The 20,361-nt window shown below is 44.9% G+C and overlaps 1 protein-coding gene across 14 annotated transcripts in view; it reads right to left on the minus strand.

Annotated features, from left to right (window-relative positions):
• The window catches only part of ptprub (protein tyrosine phosphatase receptor type Ub), a 1,307,170-nt gene extending 1,287,047 nt beyond the window's left edge, over positions 1 to 20,123 (minus strand). For 13 of the 14 annotated variants that reach the window (XM_070898914.1, XM_070898921.1, XM_070898913.1 and 10 more), the window contains exon 1: positions 19,952 to 20,123. In XM_070898914.1, the coding sequence (XP_070755015.1) occupies positions 19,952 to 20,021 (70 nt within the window). In that variant the 5' untranslated portion in view covers positions 20,022 to 20,123. Of the gene's footprint in view, positions 1 to 17,148; positions 17,161 to 19,951 lie in introns of those variants that run through there. The other variant, XM_070898916.1, reaches the window with a different exon arrangement.
• Between the last annotated feature and the right edge of the window lie 238 nt (positions 20,124 to 20,361).

A 20,361-nucleotide genomic window follows, 5' to 3' on the forward strand; every position in this document is an offset into this window, starting at 1 on the left:
AGTTTCCACATGGTTATGTCATGCTTGGAAAAATTGGGTGAAGTGTCAGCTGTAGGTGAACATATTGTGCATTAATGGGAAGAGCAGTATCAGCACAATAAGTATGCTCTGCAGAGGGAGGAACGATGCAATCAATGACACTATTGATAGGATTTAGATCAATGGCTACTCATTAGTTTATTAAAATGCCAATTTAAAAGAACAGGCACAAGTGGCTGAGTTCTGTGCTGGAAAGTACATATTTTGTGAATGCAGTTCCCACCCTGGAAATGAGCCATTGAAACCAGCTGTGCAAAATTAGCTAATCTTAGAGCAATGGTGGCTACTCACGGACTCAGCAATCCTGGCTTGTGCAAGTAAAATATAATGAGCCAGGATTCCTGTCCCAATCATCAGGGTTTCTGTCACGACCATTCTCCAGTGACCTTTTTGGAACGTGCACTTGTATTGACAGGGTTGGCTTTGGATGCAACACTCCATCTTCACCTCCCCCAGTTGAATAGCCTGCCAACATTCACTTTCTAGGTTTATATAGGAAGCATGACCACTTGGGTGTGGTACTGGAGGGCATTACCAGCTGTGGAACTGCAGGGATTAAAAACATAGGAATTGCTAGATGAAAAAAGACTGAGGTCTTCTCTCCCCCTCACTGGTCATCCTGGTAATAAGCTGTTTTTGACTAATCATGGCAATCAATTTCTACCAAATAATCTACAACAGACCCAGACATGATGTGAAGAAAACATCAGTGGTGGAGAGTTTTGAGCACCTTCAGAAGAAGAGGAGAGAAAGCAGGAGAGATAGGAAGAGAAACCGGAAAGAAAATAGTTGCATTTATATTGCACCACTCCCAGAAACCTCCTATACAAGATTTTTCATATAGCAATGAAATGAACGTTCATCTGTTTGTGGTAGTGTTGTTTAAAAGGAGAAATGCTGCCCAGGATATCCTGTTATTATTTGAATAATGTCCTAAGTATCCAGCAGTCAAATTCACTGTTGAACTCCTTCAGTATTGGATTGGAACACCATCCTAGATAATGTATTCATGGACACAGTACATTTAACATGTACTGCAGGACTCGCTCTCCCCAGGAACTAGTGTAGTGACAAAAGAAAATCAAAGCATACTCTTCCAAGAACAGGTTCATTTCTAAAGTGATAGAATCGAAAAACAGAGAAGTTATGTTAAACTTGTATAGAACCTTGGTTAGACCACACTTTGGGAGTATTGTAAACCGTTATTGTCTCCAAATAATAAAAAGGACAGAGGCACTGGAGAAGGTGCAAATGATACCAGAACTGAGAGATTATACCCATCGGAAAAGATTGAACAGGCTGGGATTTTTTTCTCTGGAAAAGAAGACGGAGGTGACCTGATAGGAGGAGGTTAGAAGTAGACGTAAAGAATATGTTTCTACTTGTGAGCAACACCAGAACTAGGGACCATAAATAAGATATTCACCAATAAATCCAATAGGGAGTTCAGGAGGAAGTTCTTTACCCAAAGAGTGGTTAGAATGTGGAACTCGCTACCACATGGAGTAGTAGTTGAGGCAAATAGCATAGATGCATTCAAGGGGAAGCTAGATAAGTACATGATGGAGAACGGAATAGAAGGATATGTTGATAGGGTTAGATGAGGAGGCTCGTGTGCCACATAAACACTGGCATAGACCAGTTGGCCAAATGGCCTGCTTGTGTGCTATAAATATTTTTATTACTTTGTTAAAAAAATGTCCAGAAATTCAACAGTGAAGGACAACTTTTTGTTGCAGGCAATCAAATCTAAAAGAATTGTCATTTCCCTCTAAAATACCTAGATAAATTGCAAGTGGTAATGCACCCTGCTAATCATGTGTACTTCAATTAAAGTGAGCCAACTATAAAGGTTCAGGTACCTCTGCAGTAATTGTGTCAGGAACATAATATATTTGAAGAGTGAAGCAGCCAGGTCCATAATTAAATAATATAGATACTGAAATTTTGGAATATTTCCTGATACAATCCTTCAATGAACTCTAATTAAGATGTTTAAAGTAGATTATTCTATTTCCAAACTCCGGATTGGTTGACTGGTAATGCTTGTTCCACACGAGATTTTCTTTAAAAATATATTGTAGACATTCTCCAGAGTCAATGCTAAACATACGCATGTCCAGCCAAAGAGGATGTAACACAAGCTGGACTGTTTTAATAAAATGCTGGATATGGGAATGGTGATACACGAAGACCTACGAACCAAAGCCAGTTCCAGTGAAACTACTACAAATCCCAATGTAAACTCCTGATAGTCTCAGTCTCAAAAGGCTTATCCCAAACCCATGGTAGAACATCCCAACGACTACTTATTTACAAACACTCGCCAAGCTTCAGCAGAAACCACCTCAGAGTTAACCCTGTGACAGATACACCTGCAGGTTATCTAAATCCCATTATCGTTTCACCATAAAAGTCCATCTTACACAACTGCCCCACTCAGTTGGGTGCAGGTACATTTCAGTTCAGAACTAAAGCATACAAATCAGGATGGTCTAAGCTCCAATGCTGGTGCTAAGGTTTTACCTGATGCATTGATAGGAGTACTGCAATCGTGCACAACAACGATAGATCATGGGGTTCCCGTTACTGATCGTAATCTCGTAATTTCCGCTGGAACGTGCAGTCCCTTCAGTCAAGTAGCCTGCCACCACTCTATCTAAGCTCATACATGATAAGTGGCCACTTGGGCAATAGAAGGCTCTCAGGACCCAAAGAACTGTACACCAGTCTGAGTCAATACCATCAGGACAGAAGGAGACAAAATTGAAAGGGAAATTTATTTTAAAAATATCAAAAGTATTAAAAAGATTAAGGAAGTGCTTTATTATGGCCATTGACTGGCATATTGCTGACAGCATACTTTTCGGTCATAATAGTGCTTGGCTCTTTGAAATACAAATAATGTACCGTGGATCTTACTGGACCTAATCATAGTGCTGACTTAACATAATGTAATGTTTAAATAAACTTGCATTTTCCTCTCAAAAGAAGTACTTTTGTTCCCAGATCAATTTGCTCAAAACCCAGAGCTATCAGCTCAAAAAGATGTGAAATTAAATGGACGTACTATTGGGCAAGCTTTTGTAACCACCCGTAGCATTATATTGATTACTCAGCATTATCTAGCCTGCACAAAAGCAGCTCTATTACCGCCTCTCCCCGCCGCCCCCAATCATTACCAAAACATTCAACTGAGTACACTCATGAAGAAATATGACAATTCTCACATTCAGGCATCAGAGTTACGATCCAATATAGTATAGAGATGTCTGTCAAATACACATGAACTATTACTGTAATAAAACACACACAGCCTCAGATAATTCATCTGGTTTCATTTTGAGAGTTTTGGTACAGATATGTTACTGCAGCCCACAAAGGGTTAACTGTGATAATGTAAAGTGGCCCTTAGCCAGCCTTGAAATTAACTTAAATCTTGCAGTCAAAAAGCAGCCTTAACAATAGAGATCAGGTCAGTGATAAAACCTACAGTTCCAGAGGGAATGAACCATTGCACACAAGCTTGATGAATAGTCCTGTTTAACTATAATGCAAGAATAACTGCCATAAAAAGACAATTCTTTCCAATAACAGCAGAATGCAATTTGTTTTTTTTATAGAGACACTTTTTTGGAATATCATGGTAAACCAACAACCACAATGCTGCACTATACTGCAACAAAAAAGATGCGCTTATTTGTACTGCAAAAATGGCCACCATGCTAAACCCTTTGCAGGAAAAATGTTCCCAATTTTGGGGAAGTCCAGACCCAGGGGTCACAAAGAAGGATAAGGGGTAAGCCATTTAGGACCAAGATGAGGAGAAACTTCTTCACTCAGAATTGTGAACTCTCTACCCAGAAAGTTGTTGAGACCAGTTCGCTAGATATATTCAAAAAGGAGTTGGATGTGGCCCTTACGGCTAAAGGGATCAAGGGGTATGGAGAGAAAACAGGAAAGGGGTACTGAGGTGAATGATCAGCCATGATCTTATTGAATGGTGATGCAGGCTTGAAGGGCCAAATGGCCTACTCCTGCAGCTATTTTCTATGTTTCTATGTCCCCTTGGAAGATAAGCCACACCCTGAGGTTTCACAGGAATGTGTAACTGGAACCAACCATCCCAAGGTCTCATTGACTTTGCAAATTGTAACTCAATCCACTTTGACTTCCTGAAGTGACAGGACAAAGCTCCCCAGAAGTGCCTTCCCCAGCCAAAGTGCATCCTTTCCCTCACCCCACCATAGATGGGGCAGGCATTGTGTACGGATTGTTAACAGGTTTATTGGGTATGAAGTGAATAGTGACAGTGTTGTGACTTCTGGGCATCATCCATTCCAACGATGTCCCTTGTAGGGGGTTGGAAGAACGTGATCCATCTTCCCCGAGTTCCCTCTCTCCCCTCCGATTCCCTCCAACCAGTCGCTCTCTCTCTCTCTCTCTCTCTCTCTCTCTCCTCCCCCCACAGACTCATGTGAGAGTGTGTCAGTCCAGTCCAGCCACTCTCTTCTCCCACTCTCTCCCCCAGCCCCCGCCAGACTCTCTCCCTCTTTCTCCCCCACCCCGCCAGCCACAGCCACTCTTCCTCCACCGCCCCCCCACCCCCTCATTCTCTCTTCCATCATCATCATAGGCAGTCCCTCAGAGTCAAGGATGACTTGCTTCCACACTAGAAATGAGTTCTCAAATGACTGAAGAGTCCAATGCGGGACCTACAGTCTCTATCATAGGTAGGGTAAACGGTGGTTGAAGGAACAGGTGTGTGGGGTTGCCTGGGTTGCCATGCGCTCCTTCCGCTGTCGACACTTGGCTTCAGCTTGCTCTCGGCGAAGAGACTCAAGGTATTCAGCGCCTTCCCTCCACTTTGGGCGGTCTCTCGCTTCCACCCCCTGTAGGCTGCCCGCCAGCCCTCTAGGCTGCCGCTCACCAGCTCCCCGAGAGGGGTCGATGAGCGGGGAGGGGGGCCTGAGCGAGTGAAGAGAGTCGGAGTCTCGGGCCTCAGGTCCTGCTTCTCGACACCACATGGAGGGAATGATTCGGGACATGGAGGGGGCGGGGGGCGGGGGGGGCTTGGCAGATGCATGTCTGTCAAAAAAGTGCAGTACAAATAGTTACACTGTCGTATTATACTCTGGCTACACACAAGTCATAGTTACACTGTCACAAAGACATTCTTTCTCGCTTTAAAAATTCAATTTAATTGAGATTATAACCAAGTACAATTTTGAAATGTTGCTAAATTATACAGTGTTCATGCTGTTTCTTGTGTCACAGATGGTACATTTCAGCTTAGAAAATACTGGCACATACACCCAAGGATTTTGCACAGTTCTGCAAGACCAGGCTTGGAGGGCAGATTGTTCTTTGACAGAGCAAGGGTGGGGAAAGGGATTGGGGGGTGGGGGGAGACACAGTGGGGTAGGAAAGTCAGGGATCATTAGCACTGGGGTAGACCGTGTAGTGTCTGGTGGTTTTTGGGCGAGTAGTGGGCACCCTTGATCTCAGGATCTCATCAAGTGTGTGTCAACACATGCACGTGGTTGGGGGGGGGCGGGGGGCAGAGGCAAGGCAAGGCAAGAGAAGAAAGGAGAGGGTAGGCTTTAGGAAGTCCTGGAAAGGTGACCATGCCTGGAGCTTACAGACACAGAGAAGGACAAGCGAACAAGCACCAGAGGGAGGGCGAGAGAGAGAACCACAGGGAGGGCTAGAGAGAGGACCAGAGAGCGAGTGAACGCCAGACAGGAAAAGAGAAAGAGAAATAAAGACTTGTATTTATATAGCACCTTTCACGACCACCGGGCATCTCAAAGCGCTTTACAGCCAAATAAGTACTTTTTGAAGTTTAGTCACTGTTGTAGGAAATGCAGCAGCCAATTTGCGCACAGCAAGCTCCCACAAGTAGCATAACATAAGAAATAGGAGGAGTAGGCCACATGGCACCCCGAGCCTGCCCCGCCACCCAATATAATCATGGCCGATCCAATCATGGACTCAGGTCCACTTTCCTGCCCGCTCCCCACAACCCCTTATCGGTTAAGAAACGGTCTATCTCTGTCTTAAACCCACTCAATGACCCAGCCTCCACAACTCTCCAAGGCAGCGAACCCCACAGTTCCACAACCCCCAGAGAAGAAATTCCTCCTCATCCCAGCCCCAAATGGGCAACCCCCCACTCCAAGACCACACTCCCTAGTCCCCCCCTCCCCCACACCCACCAGTGGAAACATCCCCTCCGCATCCACCTAGTCAAGCTCCTTCATCATCCCACATGTTTTGATAAGATCACCCCTCATTCCCCCGAACTCCAATGGGCAGAGGCCCAACCTGCTTGACCCCTCCCCATAAGTCAACCCCCCCATCTCCGGAATCAACCCAGCGAACCCTCTCCGAACTGCCTCCAAAGCGAGTATATCCTTTCCTAAATATGGAAACCAATACTGCACGCAGCATGGAACACCGCGCCCAGTCCTGGTCTCCCAATCCGAGGAAGGACGCTCTCGCTACTGAGGGAGTGCAGCGAAGGTTCACCAGATCGACCCCTGGGATGGCAGGACTGACACACGAGGAGAGACCGGATCGATCGGGCCTGTATTCACCGGAGTCCAGAAGGATGAGAGGGGATCCCACAGAAACACACCAAATTCTGACGGGACCGGATAGGTTAGACGCAGGAAGAACGCTCCCGATGCCGGGGAAGCCCAGAACCAGGGGACACAGTCCAAAGACAAGGGATGAGTCATTCAGGACCGAGATGAGGAGAATCCTCCCCACTCAGAGTTGCCAACCCGTGGAATTCCCTGCCGCAGAGAGCTGCCGACGCCAGCCCACTGGATTCAAGAGGGAGCTAGATATGGCCCTTATGGCTAAAGGGATCAAGGGGTATGGAGAGAAAGCAGGAAAGGGGTACCGAGGTGAATGATCAGCCATGATCCCACCGAATGGCAGCGCAGGCTTGAAGGGCCTAACGGCCCACTCCTGCACCTACCTTCTATTTCTATTACAGGTTTACATACATAACAGTTATGTTGATTAAAGGATAAATACTGACCAGGACACCGGGGATAACTCTTCTTCGAAATAGTACCATGGGATCTTTTACATCCACTTGAGAGCACAAACGGGGTCTCGGTTTAACGTCTTTTCCAAAAGTGCAGCACTCAGTCATAACTGCACTGGAATGTCAGCCTAGATTTTTGTGCTCAAGTCCCTGGAGTAGGAAAGAGCAAGCGAGAGGGGGCGGGAAGGGAGAGAGAGACAGACAGGGGTGGGCCGAGAGAAAGAGAGAGAGAGACAGAAAGGGGTGGGCCGAAAGAGAGAGAGAGGGCAGTCGGAACGAGAGAGAGAGAAAGTGCGCAAGCGGGGCGAAAGAGCGAGCGGGGCGGGAGAAAGAGAGAGAGGGTGCGAGCGATGGCGCATGCCAGACAGGACGAGAAAAAGAGAAAAAAAGAAAAAGAGAGAAGGCGGGCGGGCGGCGTGGCGCATGCTAGGCGGGAGGAGGAGAGCGCAAGGGCGAGGGCACATGCTAGGCGGGAGGAGGAGAGCGCAAGGGCGAGGGCACATGCTAGGCGGGAGGAGGAGAGCGCAAGGGCGAGAGCACATGCCAGGCAGGAGGAGGAGAGCGCAAGGGCACATGCCAGGCGGGAGGAGGGAGAGAGAATGAGCGAGCGCCTGAGACAGAGGCACATACAGACAGACACACACACTCTCTCTCTCTCTCTCTGATTCTATGGGATGAATGAAAACAAATGCATTATATTTTTAAAAACCCTTGGTCTATCACAATCTTGCAGAAACACACTTCTCATCTGAGACTGTGTGGCAAAACCCAATGACCAGGCTAGAAGCAGTTAGTTGTAAATGGAGACAGTTACTCGTAGCAGAAAATATCTTCTCAATGCCATGAGACGGAGGAAAAACTTGGAAGTAAAAATGGTCCTCAAGCTGCTATTGCGAATCTGCTAATCAGACATGAATTGGCAAAGAGCCAAGAGGTCAGCCACAGGACGCACAGCGTGGGTAGGAGTGAAAAAACAACAGAGCTGGATATATATTCTAAAAAAGGAGACTGGGACCTATTCTTAGAGTTCAGATGATAATCACAAACCACTTGGGAGCATAAATAAGAAAGGGACAAAAAACATTGGGAACCTGAAATAAAAACAGAAAATGCCAGAACTAGATGGGAAAGTGGGTTCACGCCTGGGAAGAGGAAAGTTGGGTTATGATGTCAGTCACCGATCCTTTGGAAGGGTTTACAACCATAATGCGTAACCTGTTTTTTTTAAAAAAGACTTTTCAGATGCTGACAGACCTGGTGTCTATTTCCAGTAGATTATATTTGTACTACAGAAAAGCATGTCAGCTTTCTGGATATTCTCTAGTTTATGGTGCTTTACAATACATGATGCAATTATGCAGTATCATACACAACCTTTCTGACCAGAAAAGAACTAAATAATGCAGATTATTATATCTTCCAATGAAAGTGTTTTGTAAATTGAGTCAATTCCTTGCAGGTGAATTGTACTTGTCTATGCTGGGAATAGATTCAAAAAATTGGAGAGGCTGCAGATATGTAGCTTTTCTGTTGCTTGTATTGCAAATACAGACTTAAAAGCAAAAGACTCACTAAGACAGAGTGACTCAGGTGGGTTTGCTTCCAATGCCTCACAGGCCTTTAGGGGCAGCTGTGTAGTATGAAGGGGTATAAGTTGCACCTACTATTACTTGGTAAAGCAATCCCAATTGTTGACGGACGTGGATCAGTGCAAGGACTTGAGGTTTATTTTAATTCCCTAAAATTTTCTTCCCACCCCTCGTCATTTGGAGTATCATCCCAGAGATGCCAGAAATTCTCCAGTACAGATCAGCCACACTCTAATTGAACAGTAGAGCAGGTTTGATGGGCTGAATGGCCAAACTTCATGCGTCAGACTATGCAATGAGCATCAAAGCCATTCCCCACCTTGTTCTAACCCAATGTTCATCCACGCACGCACTTCAGCAGCAGTCACTGCAGTCCGAACCTTACCCTCTATTTTCTCCGTTCCTAGCCCAGGGATGTTGCATTAGTGTCCTCATTGACATCATCAACAACTTGCATTTATATAGCACCTTTAACATAGTAAAGTGTCCCGAGGTGCTTCACAGGAGCGTTATCAAACAAAATTTGCCAGCAAGCCACAGAGATATTAGGACAGGTGATCAAAACCTTGGTCAAAGAGGTAGATTTTAAGGAGTGCCTTAAAAGGAGAGAGAGGTGGAAAGGTTTAGGGATGGAATTCCAGAGCTTAGGGCCTAAGCAGCTGAAGGCAAGGCCGCCAATGGTTGAACGATGGAAATTGAGGATGCGCAAGAGGCCTTAATTGGAAGAGCGAAGAGTTCTCGGAGAAAGTTAGATAGCGTGAGGTGTGAGGCCATGGCGGGATTTGAACACCAAGGATAAGAATTTTAGCCAGACCGGGAATCAATGTTGCCAGCAAGCACAGGGACGATGGGTGAGCAGGACTTGGTACAAGTTAACACATGGGCAGCAGAGTTTTGGTGAGCTCAAGTTGAGAGGGTGGTAGGCAAGGTCGGATCACAATATCAAAACATGAGAAAGGTAAAGCCACAAACATAGGATAGCAACACATAATATAAAAAGGTTCTTTAGTGGCCAGACAGGGAGTAAAACATTTTTCCATGAATGAATAGATTCCTTAACACAGAATTGGAATTAGCAAGCAAGCATGCAGAAGACAATCACATTAAAAAAAATCATAGTCAAAGCTGTTATGAATAATTGTTCTTATGGTCAAAGGGCAACTGAATGGAAGAGCAATGCAAAAATAAAACGTAATTCTATTGCACTTCATTGGAACATTATCACACTGGATTTATGTTGGATTATTCAGGGATAAGATTTCATTTTTAAGTTATTTTCAGGTTTTTGTTACTTTCTCACTGAACTTCCCTCCAAAGGGCAACTCTTCGCTTTCCCCTTGTACTTTTCTGATCAGTACTTGCAGCTATCCAACATAATCGTTGCTTTGTCTACAAAAGCTCCCACATGTGCCATTTGTCTTTATCAATCTATGTAATGTGTAATAGAGTGCTTACATGAAAATTACAAAACGACTGTTGAAGAAGTGATAGCAACCCAGAGACTACCTACAGAGTGTTTTCATGGGTTCAAGGAGTGAAGAGAACCCTGCATATAAACTATTAAAATTAGATTACCATGGGAGGTTGGAGGGGATGAAAGGGCAGGGGGAGGTGGTTAGAGAATATCAGTACCAAATACTATCTTCTATAGTCATGTTTCCCCTCGCCCGCCTGCCAAGTGGGGGCATTCTCTGTGAAGAATGCCCCTCAACTAAACATAGCTGGTGCCAGTTTGCAGGGAAAACAATGATTGCCTTCCAGCACGTGTTAAAAGATTCTGAGCTCCATTGGTATCCAGAGACACCCTTCTAGATAAGCACAACAACAGGAGTGGGAATTCGCGGAGTCAGAGGCCTATAAAGGCCAGAGTGTCGTCGAGGAGGCGGCCACAGGAGCGGGAGTTTGGGGAGTTGGAGGCCTATAAAGGGCTGAGTGTTGTCAAGGAGACCAGCTGGTGCTGGTTCAGGGGCAGAAGATTAACAAAGAAGTATAAAGAAATCGAAAGGTGACATCACAGCCAAGCAGGTAAGTGATTGGCTGGTGGACTGATGAGTACTTAATCTTTTTATTTCATTTCGTTATCAATAGATAACCTTTATCATTGTTGCCGAATTAGATTAACCGAACGGTTATGTCATGGCAGGAGAGCTCGGACACGTGTCATGCTGCTCCTGTGCTATGTGGGAACTCGGACGCTTCGTGTCCCCGACAGCTACATGTGCAGGAAGTGTATCCAGCTGCAGCTCCTGACAGACCGCATTGCGCCGTTGGAGCTGCGGGTGGATTCACTCTGGAGCAGCTGCGATGCTGAGGATGTCGTGAATAGCACATTTAGTGAGTTGGTCACACTAACTCACTAAAAGGATACACAGGCAGATAGGGAATGGGTGACCAAAAGGAAGAACAAGGGAAGGAAGGTAGTGCAGGGGTCTCCTGCAGCCATCCCCCTCCAAAACAGATACACCGTTTTGGGTACTGTTGGGGGTGATGACTCATCAGGGGAGGGCAGCAGCAGCCAAGTTCAGGGCATTGTGGGTGGCTCTGCTGCACAGGAGGGCAGGAAAAAGAGTGGGAGAGCTATAGTGGTAGGGCATTCTATTGTAAGGGGAATAGATAAGCATTTCTGCGGCCGCAGTCGAGACTCCAGGATGGTATGTTGCCTCCCTGGTGCAATGGTCAAGGATGTCTCGGAGCGGCTGCAGGATATTTTGGAAGGGGAGGGCGAACAGCCAGTTGTTGTGGTGCATGTAGGTACCAATGATATAGGTATAAACTGAATTTAGGGAGCTAGCAGTTAAATTAAAAAGTAGGACCTCAAAAGGTAGTAATCTCAGGATTACTACCAGTGCCACGTGCTCGTCAAAGTAGGAATTGCAGGATAGCCAAGATGAATACGTGGCTCGAGTGATGGAGGAGGGAGGGATTCAAATTCCTGGGACATTGAAACCAGTTCTGGGGGAGGTGGGATAAGTACAAACCAGACGGTCTGCACCTGGGTAGGACCGGAACCAATGTCCTAGGGCTAGTGCTGTTGGAGAGGGGTTAAACTAATATGGTAGGGGGATGGGAACCTATGCAGGGAGACAGAGGGAAGTAGAATCAAAAGATAGAAGAAAAGAAAAGTAAAAGTGGAGGGCAGGAAACCCAAGGCAAAAATCAAAAAGGGCCACATTACAGCAAAATTCTAAAGGGGCAAAGTGTGTTAAAAAGACAATCCTGAAGGCTCTGTGCCTCAATGCGAGGAGTATTCATAATAAGGTGGACGAATTAACTATGCAGGCAGCAATTAATGAATATGATATAATTGGCATCAGGGAGACATGGCTCCAGGGTGACCAAGGTTGGGAACTCAACTTCCAGGGGTATTCAACATTCAGGAAGAATAGACAGAAAGGAAAAGGAGGTGGGGTAGCATTGCTGGTTAAAGAAGAAATTAACACAATAGTAAGAAAGGACATTAGCTTGGATGATGTGGAATCTGTATGCGTGGAGCTGCAGAATACCAAAGGGCAGAAAACACTAGTGGGAGTTGTGTACAGACCACTGAACAGTAGTAGTGAGGTTGGGGACAGCATCAAACAAGAAATTAGGGATGTGTGCAATAAAAGGTACAGCAGTTATCATGGGCCACTTTAATCTACATACAGATTGGGCTAACAAAACTGGTAGCAATACAGTGGAGGAGGATTTCCTGGAGTGTATTGGGGATGGTTTTCTAGACCAATATGTCGAGGAACCAACTCGAGGGCTGGCCATCCTAGACTGGGTGATGTGTAATGAGAAAGGACTAATTAGCAATCTTGTTGTGCGAGGCCCCTTGGGGGAAGAGCAACCATAATATGGTAGAATTCTTTATTAAGATGGAGAGTGGGGTCCTGAACTTAAGGAAAGGTAACTTTGTTGGTATGAGACATGAATTGGCTAGAATAGACTGGCAAGTGATACTTAAAGGGTTGACGGTGGATAGGCAATGGCAAACATTTAAAGATCACATGGATGAACTTCAACAATTGTACATCCCTGTCTGGAGTAAAAACAAAATGGGGAAGGTGGCTCAACCGTGGCTAACAAGGGAAATTAAGGATAGTGTTAAATCCAAGGAAGAGGCATATAAATTGGCCAGAAAAGCAGCAAACCTGAGGATTGGGAGAAATTTAGAATTCAGCAGAGGAGGACAAAGGGTTTAATTAGGAGAGGGAAAATAGAGTATGAGAGGAAACTTGCTGGGAACATTAAAAATGACTGCAAAAGCTTCTATAGATGTGTGAAGACAAAAATATTAGTGAAGACAAACATAGGTCCCTTGCAGTCAGATTCAGGTGAATTTATAATGGGGAACAAAAAAATGGCAGACCAGTTGAACAAATACTTTGGTTCTGTCTTCACGAAGGAAGACACAAATAACTTTCTGGAAATACTAGGAGACCGAGGGTCCAATGAGAAGGAGGAACTGAAGGAAATCCTTATTAGGCAGGAAATTGTGTTAGGGAAATTGATGAGATTGAAGGCCGATAGATCCCCAGGGCCTAATAGTCTGCATCCCAGAGTACTTAAGGAAGTGGCCATCGAAATAGTGGATGCATTGGTGATTATTTTCCAACAGTCTATTGACTCTGGATCAGTTCCTATGGACTGGAGGGTAGCTAATGTAACACCACTTTTTAAAAAAAAGGAGGGAGAGAGAAAACGGGTAATTATAGATCGGTTAGCCTGACATCAGTAGTGAGGAAAATGTTGGAATCAATTATTATAGATGAAATAGCAGCACATTTGGAAAGCAGTGACAAGATCAGTCCAAGTCAGCATGGATTTATGAAAGAGTAATCATGCTTGACAAATCTGCTAGAATTTTTTTAGGGATGTAACTAATAGAGTGGACAATGGAGAACCAATGGATGTGCTGTATTTGGAATTTCAAAAGGCTTTTGACAAGATCCCACACAAGAGATTGGTGTGCAAAATTAAAGCACATGGTATTGGGGGTAATGTACTGATGTGGATAGGGAACTGGTTGGCAGACAGAAAGCAGTGAGTCGCGATAAACGGGTCCTTTTCAGAATGGCAGGTAGTGACTAGTGAGGTGCCGCAGGGCTCAGTGCTGGGACCCCAGCGATTTACAATATACATCAATGATTTAGATGACACTAAGCTGGGTGGCTGTGTGAGCTGTGAGGAGGATGCTAAGAGGCTGCTGGGTGACTTGGACAGGTTAGGTGGAGTGGACAAATGCATGGCAGATGCAGTATAATGTGGATATATGTGAGATTATCCACTTTGGTGGCAAAAACACGAAGGCAGATTATCTGAATGGTGGCAGATTAGAAAAAGGGGAGGTGCAACGAGACCCGGGTGTCATGGTACATCAGTCATTGAAAGTTGGCATGCAGGTACAGCAGGCGGTGAAGAAGGCTAATGGTATGTTGGCCTTCATAGCTAGGGGATGTGAGTATAGGAGCAGGGAGGTTTTACTGCAGTTGTACAGGGCCTTGGTGAGGCCTCACCTGAAATAGTGTGTTCAGTTTTGGTCTCCTAATCTGAGGAAGGATGTTCTGGCTATTGAGGGAGTGCAGCGAAGGTTCACCAGACTGATTCCCGGGATGGCAGGACTGACATATGAGAGACTGGATCGACTGGGCTTGTATTCGCTGAAGTTTAGAAGGATGAGCGGGGATCTCAGAAACATATAAAATTCTGTTGGGACTGGACAGATTAGATGCAGGAAGAATGTTTCCGATGTTGGGGAAGTCCAGAACCAGGGGACACAATCGAAGGATAAGGGGTAAACCATTTAGGTCCGAGATGAGGAGAAACTTCTTCACAGAGAGTTGTTAACCTGTGGAATTCTCTACCACAGAGAGTTGTTGGTGCCAGTTCATTGGATATATTCAAGAGGGTGTTAGATATGGCTCTTACAGCTAAAGTGATCAAGAGGTATAGAGAGAAAGCTGGAAAAGGGGTACGGAGGTGAATGATCAACCATGATCTTATTGAATGGTAGTGCAGACTCGAAGGGCCGAATGGCCTACTCCTGCACCTATTTTCTATGTTTCTCGTGCTTGCCCGTACACAAAGGAAAACGATGACCAGTCAACAACAATGCAGCAGCCATTTCGTATGGGATTACTCTCAATCAGGAATGTGGGAGGAAAGGGTTCTGGAAACTATTCCTGCCAGGTCATAATCAGATTTAGCCTGTGGGCTATTCGGTTTCCCCCTCCCCATATTTTTCCTTTTCATACCAAAAAAAGGTGAAAATACACAAAATTATGCAAACGATAAATTTGTGAAAAGCAAAGAAATACAACAGTTACACTTGGTTGAGATCCAATATGCCTCGTTAACCCGTAAATACCACTTGCTCAATTAGCCAGCACATTTTAAATAGCTGATTCAGCAATGGTTGGTTACATCTCCAATAATCCTATTACATTTCATACCTTCTGAAAATCCCTTTTTAAAATCACTATGCACTATTGATAACAACCATACAAGCCGTGTCTCTCATTCTTGTCAATAGCCATCTTTTCTTCGTTCCTGTCATGTATTATTGCAAGGAAAATTGTCCTGCATATTATCCCTGATTCCCCACACAGCAACATGATGCAGCAAACATTTAATTAGTACAGAACAAAATTACATCTACACAATCTTCTTTCTCAAATGATCCTGTCTGAATGATTTCCAGTTTTAAAATGTGCTGTTTTGTAGTGAGCTGTCAACTGAATTACTAAAATGGTGACTTTTAATTGTATGAAGTCGTCCTGGCCATTGAAAAAAGGGATAATGCAACTTCAACTCCCTGCCAACTCTGGACAGCAGAATAAGGCCATTAAAAAAATCAAGTTACTCCCCTCGTGGGTAAAGGCACTGCATGGCGTGGCACTGAGCCATTTGACCCAGGCCAATTCACAAACGGTGCTGCATTAGCTGATTTGGGGTAGAAATTTGTCTGATATTTCGGAGTGAATATTGACACCACAGAGGCGCGGCGGTTGCCTTGGTTCCGGTGGAATGGGGAAGGGTAAACTTAGTCATATTTCCTGCATCTCATTACTATCCCAGCAACTACTGCTGGAAAGTGGGGGCTGGAGAGGACAGAAGTGGGTTCGGTTATGATGCCTCCAAGGTCAGACAACCTGCCTGCACTCACTGCCGATCCAGGAACAAGAGCCACTTGTGCAAGGTAGCAAAAGGGTTGTCAGCGCAATGGAACTGCACCCGAGCTGAAGTCAGTGAGACGCTGCAGCTTTAGCTCACCAACTGGCATTCCACAGCAGGTTTAGTCTTGACTAATTTAGACAGACTGTTTGAGGCTACAACAGTTACAGACTTAAATAGAAGCGATGTGCGATATAAACTCAATAATACTGAGGAACCTGTTGAAGCAGATGCTGCTTGATGTGCTCAAAGCAAAACAGATTTTTTTTCCCCAAAAAGTGCTTTTTTAACGCTTTGATGACTGAAGCTCCTTTCGAACTATTTTCCTTAAGGCTTTCGACTCCTGCTAATATACGACATGGATGGTGCGTTCCCCTAGTATCTAGCCCGTGACTATTTTTCATGGACAGCGTGTATCAACAGGTTGTTTTTTAATGGGGGGGGGGGGGGGGCGTGAGGCGAGAAGAGCATCACAGCCAATCCTCGTCCAAAGTCCATGCAGAGCACTTCCAGCAGGGGTCAATACAGAACACCGAGGAGTGAGATCTTATTTCCCGCCTCCCTAATCCTGGAGCCCCCAAGACAATTGTGTCAGCCCTGAGGTTAGCTAGCTGCATAAAAGTAGGGTCTAACCTGGTAACTCAGTGCCTATGGGATGTCGTTAAATGCTGCCTTTACTACCAAAGTTGTATTTGTAGAAGATATGATTTAGAATATGATAACAGATGGGAATAAGTGCAGGTTTCATCAATAATACAGTCAGAGTAATTGGGACAGTCACAAGGATAGAAGGGCCGATGTTGACACTCAGGAGAAGGACTTAATCGTTTTTTGAAGCAAATTTGCCCCACCTATTCCTCGAATTCCTGAAATTCAGATTCTACTCCTGCATCCTAAACAATTTCCTGACGCGCTTATCCCACCCTTTATTTACAAAATTATTTTGAGCCAAACTATAGGGAAAACTGGGCAGGTAATCTTCAACGATCATTGCAAATGTAAACAATCTTAACTCGTGCAGCCTGAGCAAAACTGGTCTTGACCATTTTTAGTAAATATAGTATCTGGATGAGCAGAAATTTTCTCCAATTAAATATCGGGAAGACCGAAGCCACGGTGTTTGGTCCACGTCACAAACTGCGCTCCCTGACTACTGACTCTATCCTTCTCCCTCGCATCTATCGGAGACTAAACTAGACTGTTTGCAACCTAAGCGTCATACTTAACCCTGAAATAAGCTTCCGGCCACATATCCGTGGCATAACTAAAACCTCCTATTTCCACCTCCTTAATATTGCTCACCTCCGCTCGTGCCTCACCTCATCTGCTGCTGAAGCCTTTGTTACCTCCAGATTTGACTACTCCAACACACTCCTGGCTGGCCTCCCACATTCTACCCTACATAAACTTGGTCATCCAAAACTCAGCACCCCGTGTCCTAACTCGCACGAAGTCCCGATCACCCCTGTGCTAACTGACCGACATTGGCTCCCGGTTAAGCAACCCCTCGATTTCAAAATTCTCATCCTGGTTTAAAATCCCTCCATGGCCTTGCCCTTCCCTATCTCTAATCTCCTCCAGCCTCACAATCCCACACGATGTCTGCATTCTGCCCTCTTGAGCCTCCCTGATTATAACCGCTCAACCATCCGTGGCCGTGCCTTCAGTTGGCTGGACCCCAAGTTCTGGAACGCCCTCCATAAACCTCTCTACCACTCCTTAAAACCTACCTCTTTGAACTTTTGATCATTTGCTATAATTCCTTCATAGGTGGCTCGGTGTCAAATTTATTTGTTTTGTCTTATAACACTGCTGTGAAGCGCCTTGGGACATTTTACTACGTTAAAGGCGCTATATAAATAACAGTTCTTGTTGTATCTAATCTATGAACACAAAAGCAAAATACTGCGGAGGCTGGAAATCTGAAATAAAAACAGAAAATGCTAGAACCAGTCAGGTCAGGCAGCATCTGTGGCGAGAGTGTTAATGTTTAAGGTCGACGACCTTTCCTCAGAACTGGATCGTATCTCGGAATCCCACCTCTTGGTGACCACAGGCAAGATTATTGACGACAACAACAACTTGTATTTATATAGCGCCTTTAACGTAATGAAACGTCCCACGCGTTTCACGAGTATTATGCGATAAAATGACACATGTAACAGGCAATAACAATATTACTGGTAGTGTATGAATCCCACAGAATGCTGTGCCCGTATGACATTGCGAAATCAGTTTGAGGAGAGTCTCAAAGACCATCAGCTACATAAACAAAATATTTTACCAGTGATGACGAGACCCGGCTGAAAGACTCGTCAACAATTTGTACCCACGGCACTCAACTTCGGAAATCTTTCACAGTCGTGAAAGAACTACCATAATAACCAATTCATACCGACAGCGCCTCTTGTCTGTTCAACGCTCGTGCAATGTTGCATTATCTCGTACAAATAGTTTCCCAGAAACATTTTTAGATCTTGCTATGTGACTGTCTACTCCAGAAATAGAGTCACCGGGACAGATACGAAAGCACGCTGTAAATGGATCCAGCAAGCCATCCCATAGAATTCATTTTGCAAATGTGATCTGCGTATCTCGTTCAGCAGATGCAAAAAAATAGCAAGTATTGGAGGTCAGGGAGATACCCCTCACTTCCAGACATATCAGGTCCAAGAATAGAGGATTGGAGGGTATGTTACCTGCAAGAAGTCCTCAAGCATGCAAGAATTATGCCCAGGTTTTCTTGCTGTCACAACGTTAAATCAATCCTCAATCATGACCTGCCTCCCCTTGCCTTCTCATACGAGTTCTGGCGAAGGATTTTCACCCAGAAAAAGAACTATTTTCTTCTTTCCGATGCTGGCAATACACTTCCACTCCTTATTTCGGACGGCATGCATATGCAACTGTCCAATCAACCCCATCCCAAACTTAATTTACAATCTTCCCACAAAAATTTCCCTGGCTCGCAAAGGAAACGCAACAATTTCTGTCTCGTCGCTGAATCCACATGATCCAACCCTGCCCAGTTGCTTTCCACAGACATTACAGCACGCTCCGAGGAGTCATGTTATTCAGTTACAGGTGGAAGGGCAGTTGGCTCCTTTAAAAAAAAAAGTATCAATACACCTGTAGTTACACAAAAAAAGCTTCGCCTGTTGGCACTGTGAGCGGAGCTGGGAGCCCCCGATTACCGCAGCTCAATGAACTTGAACGTGGGGAAGAAGAGTAATTCTAACCCTGAATGTAACTTGTCGCGGAATTGTAATCCCAACCTTAAACTGATCTGGAGCCTGGCTTACTGCCAACTATAAACCGAACACCAATCCTGTACCCGCCACACCCAAAAACACGATTGTATTCGTAAATTCCATCACCTTCTACAAAGTTACCCCTCCCAAACTAGAAACATGTTAATGTGAATTCAGCCACATCTGCACGGAAATATTTCAATTAAAAGATTAAAGCGAAATTATTTTTGATGAACCGAAAAGAAGTTGTGGCGCGTCAATCATAAAGGGAGGGGCAATGAGTATTTAAGTGTCCATTAACTGCCGTTAATACTTAATTTGAAACTATTTTCTGCAGGCAATTAAAAAAAACCACAACGAATCTGTCGAGTTGGAGGAATTTTTACTTGACTAAACTCACCGCGCGGTAGTGTGGAAGAATAGTGCAAACTTAAAAATGGCACCCTTTGAACTGTTGGGAGTTTGCAGTTAAAGCCTGCTCTCACTTTTGCCTTTTCTCCGCATTGAACAGGTTATTGTTTTGGCCCCCTTCTCCCCAGTGTGTGTGTGTTTAAACTCAGATCCGTACCACGTGAATGGGGCAGATCAGTTTCAGCAGCAGCGCTCGACAAGAAACCGAACTGAAATTGACCAGACTTCTTTTAAACCGAGACCCGGGGACAATCACAGTGCAATAAACCACACACACACTTCTAGTTCACGTGTGGCTCCCCAGCCAAGGTGCTGAGAAAGCCATAGATCACGTCCGAAAAAAAACGCAACTCGGTTTTTAAAAAATGCAACCAAACTTCCCCTCAACGTAAACAAGTTTTCACAACGGATTTTCTCATTTTTGTTGTTGTTGGAGCTCTTACCTATATGCCACTCGCTTCCTATTCTGCTAAAGTGTACGATAATCAGGGCAATCACCCAGAGTCTGTTCATGCTTTCGCCCCTTCCTCCCGCGGTATCAACGATCGTCTGCCGTCCAGGAAAAAGTTAGGCGAGGAACCATTGATTCCTGATCGGAGAAGTGCAACTGTGATTTAAATACATACGGAAAGAGAAAGACACGGCGAGGGGTGCTGACGTCAATAAAATAAGCACTGCCAAAGGGCTAAATTTTATTAAAAACTGCAGCAGTCTGCCTTCTACTGGGAGCTGCGAGCAGTACAAGCTCTGTAAAATCCTCCCCTCTGAACTTAACTGACTGCACCTTGCAAGTACAACTCTTTTTGGGGGTATAAAATAAACATTAGATCAAGTGCCCCCCCCCCCCGATCTG

The sequence above is a fragment of the Pristiophorus japonicus genome, chromosome 14, assembly GCF_044704955.1.
Source record: "Pristiophorus japonicus isolate sPriJap1 chromosome 14, sPriJap1.hap1, whole genome shotgun sequence".
NCBI lineage: Eukaryota > Metazoa > Chordata > Chondrichthyes > Pristiophoridae > Pristiophorus > Pristiophorus japonicus.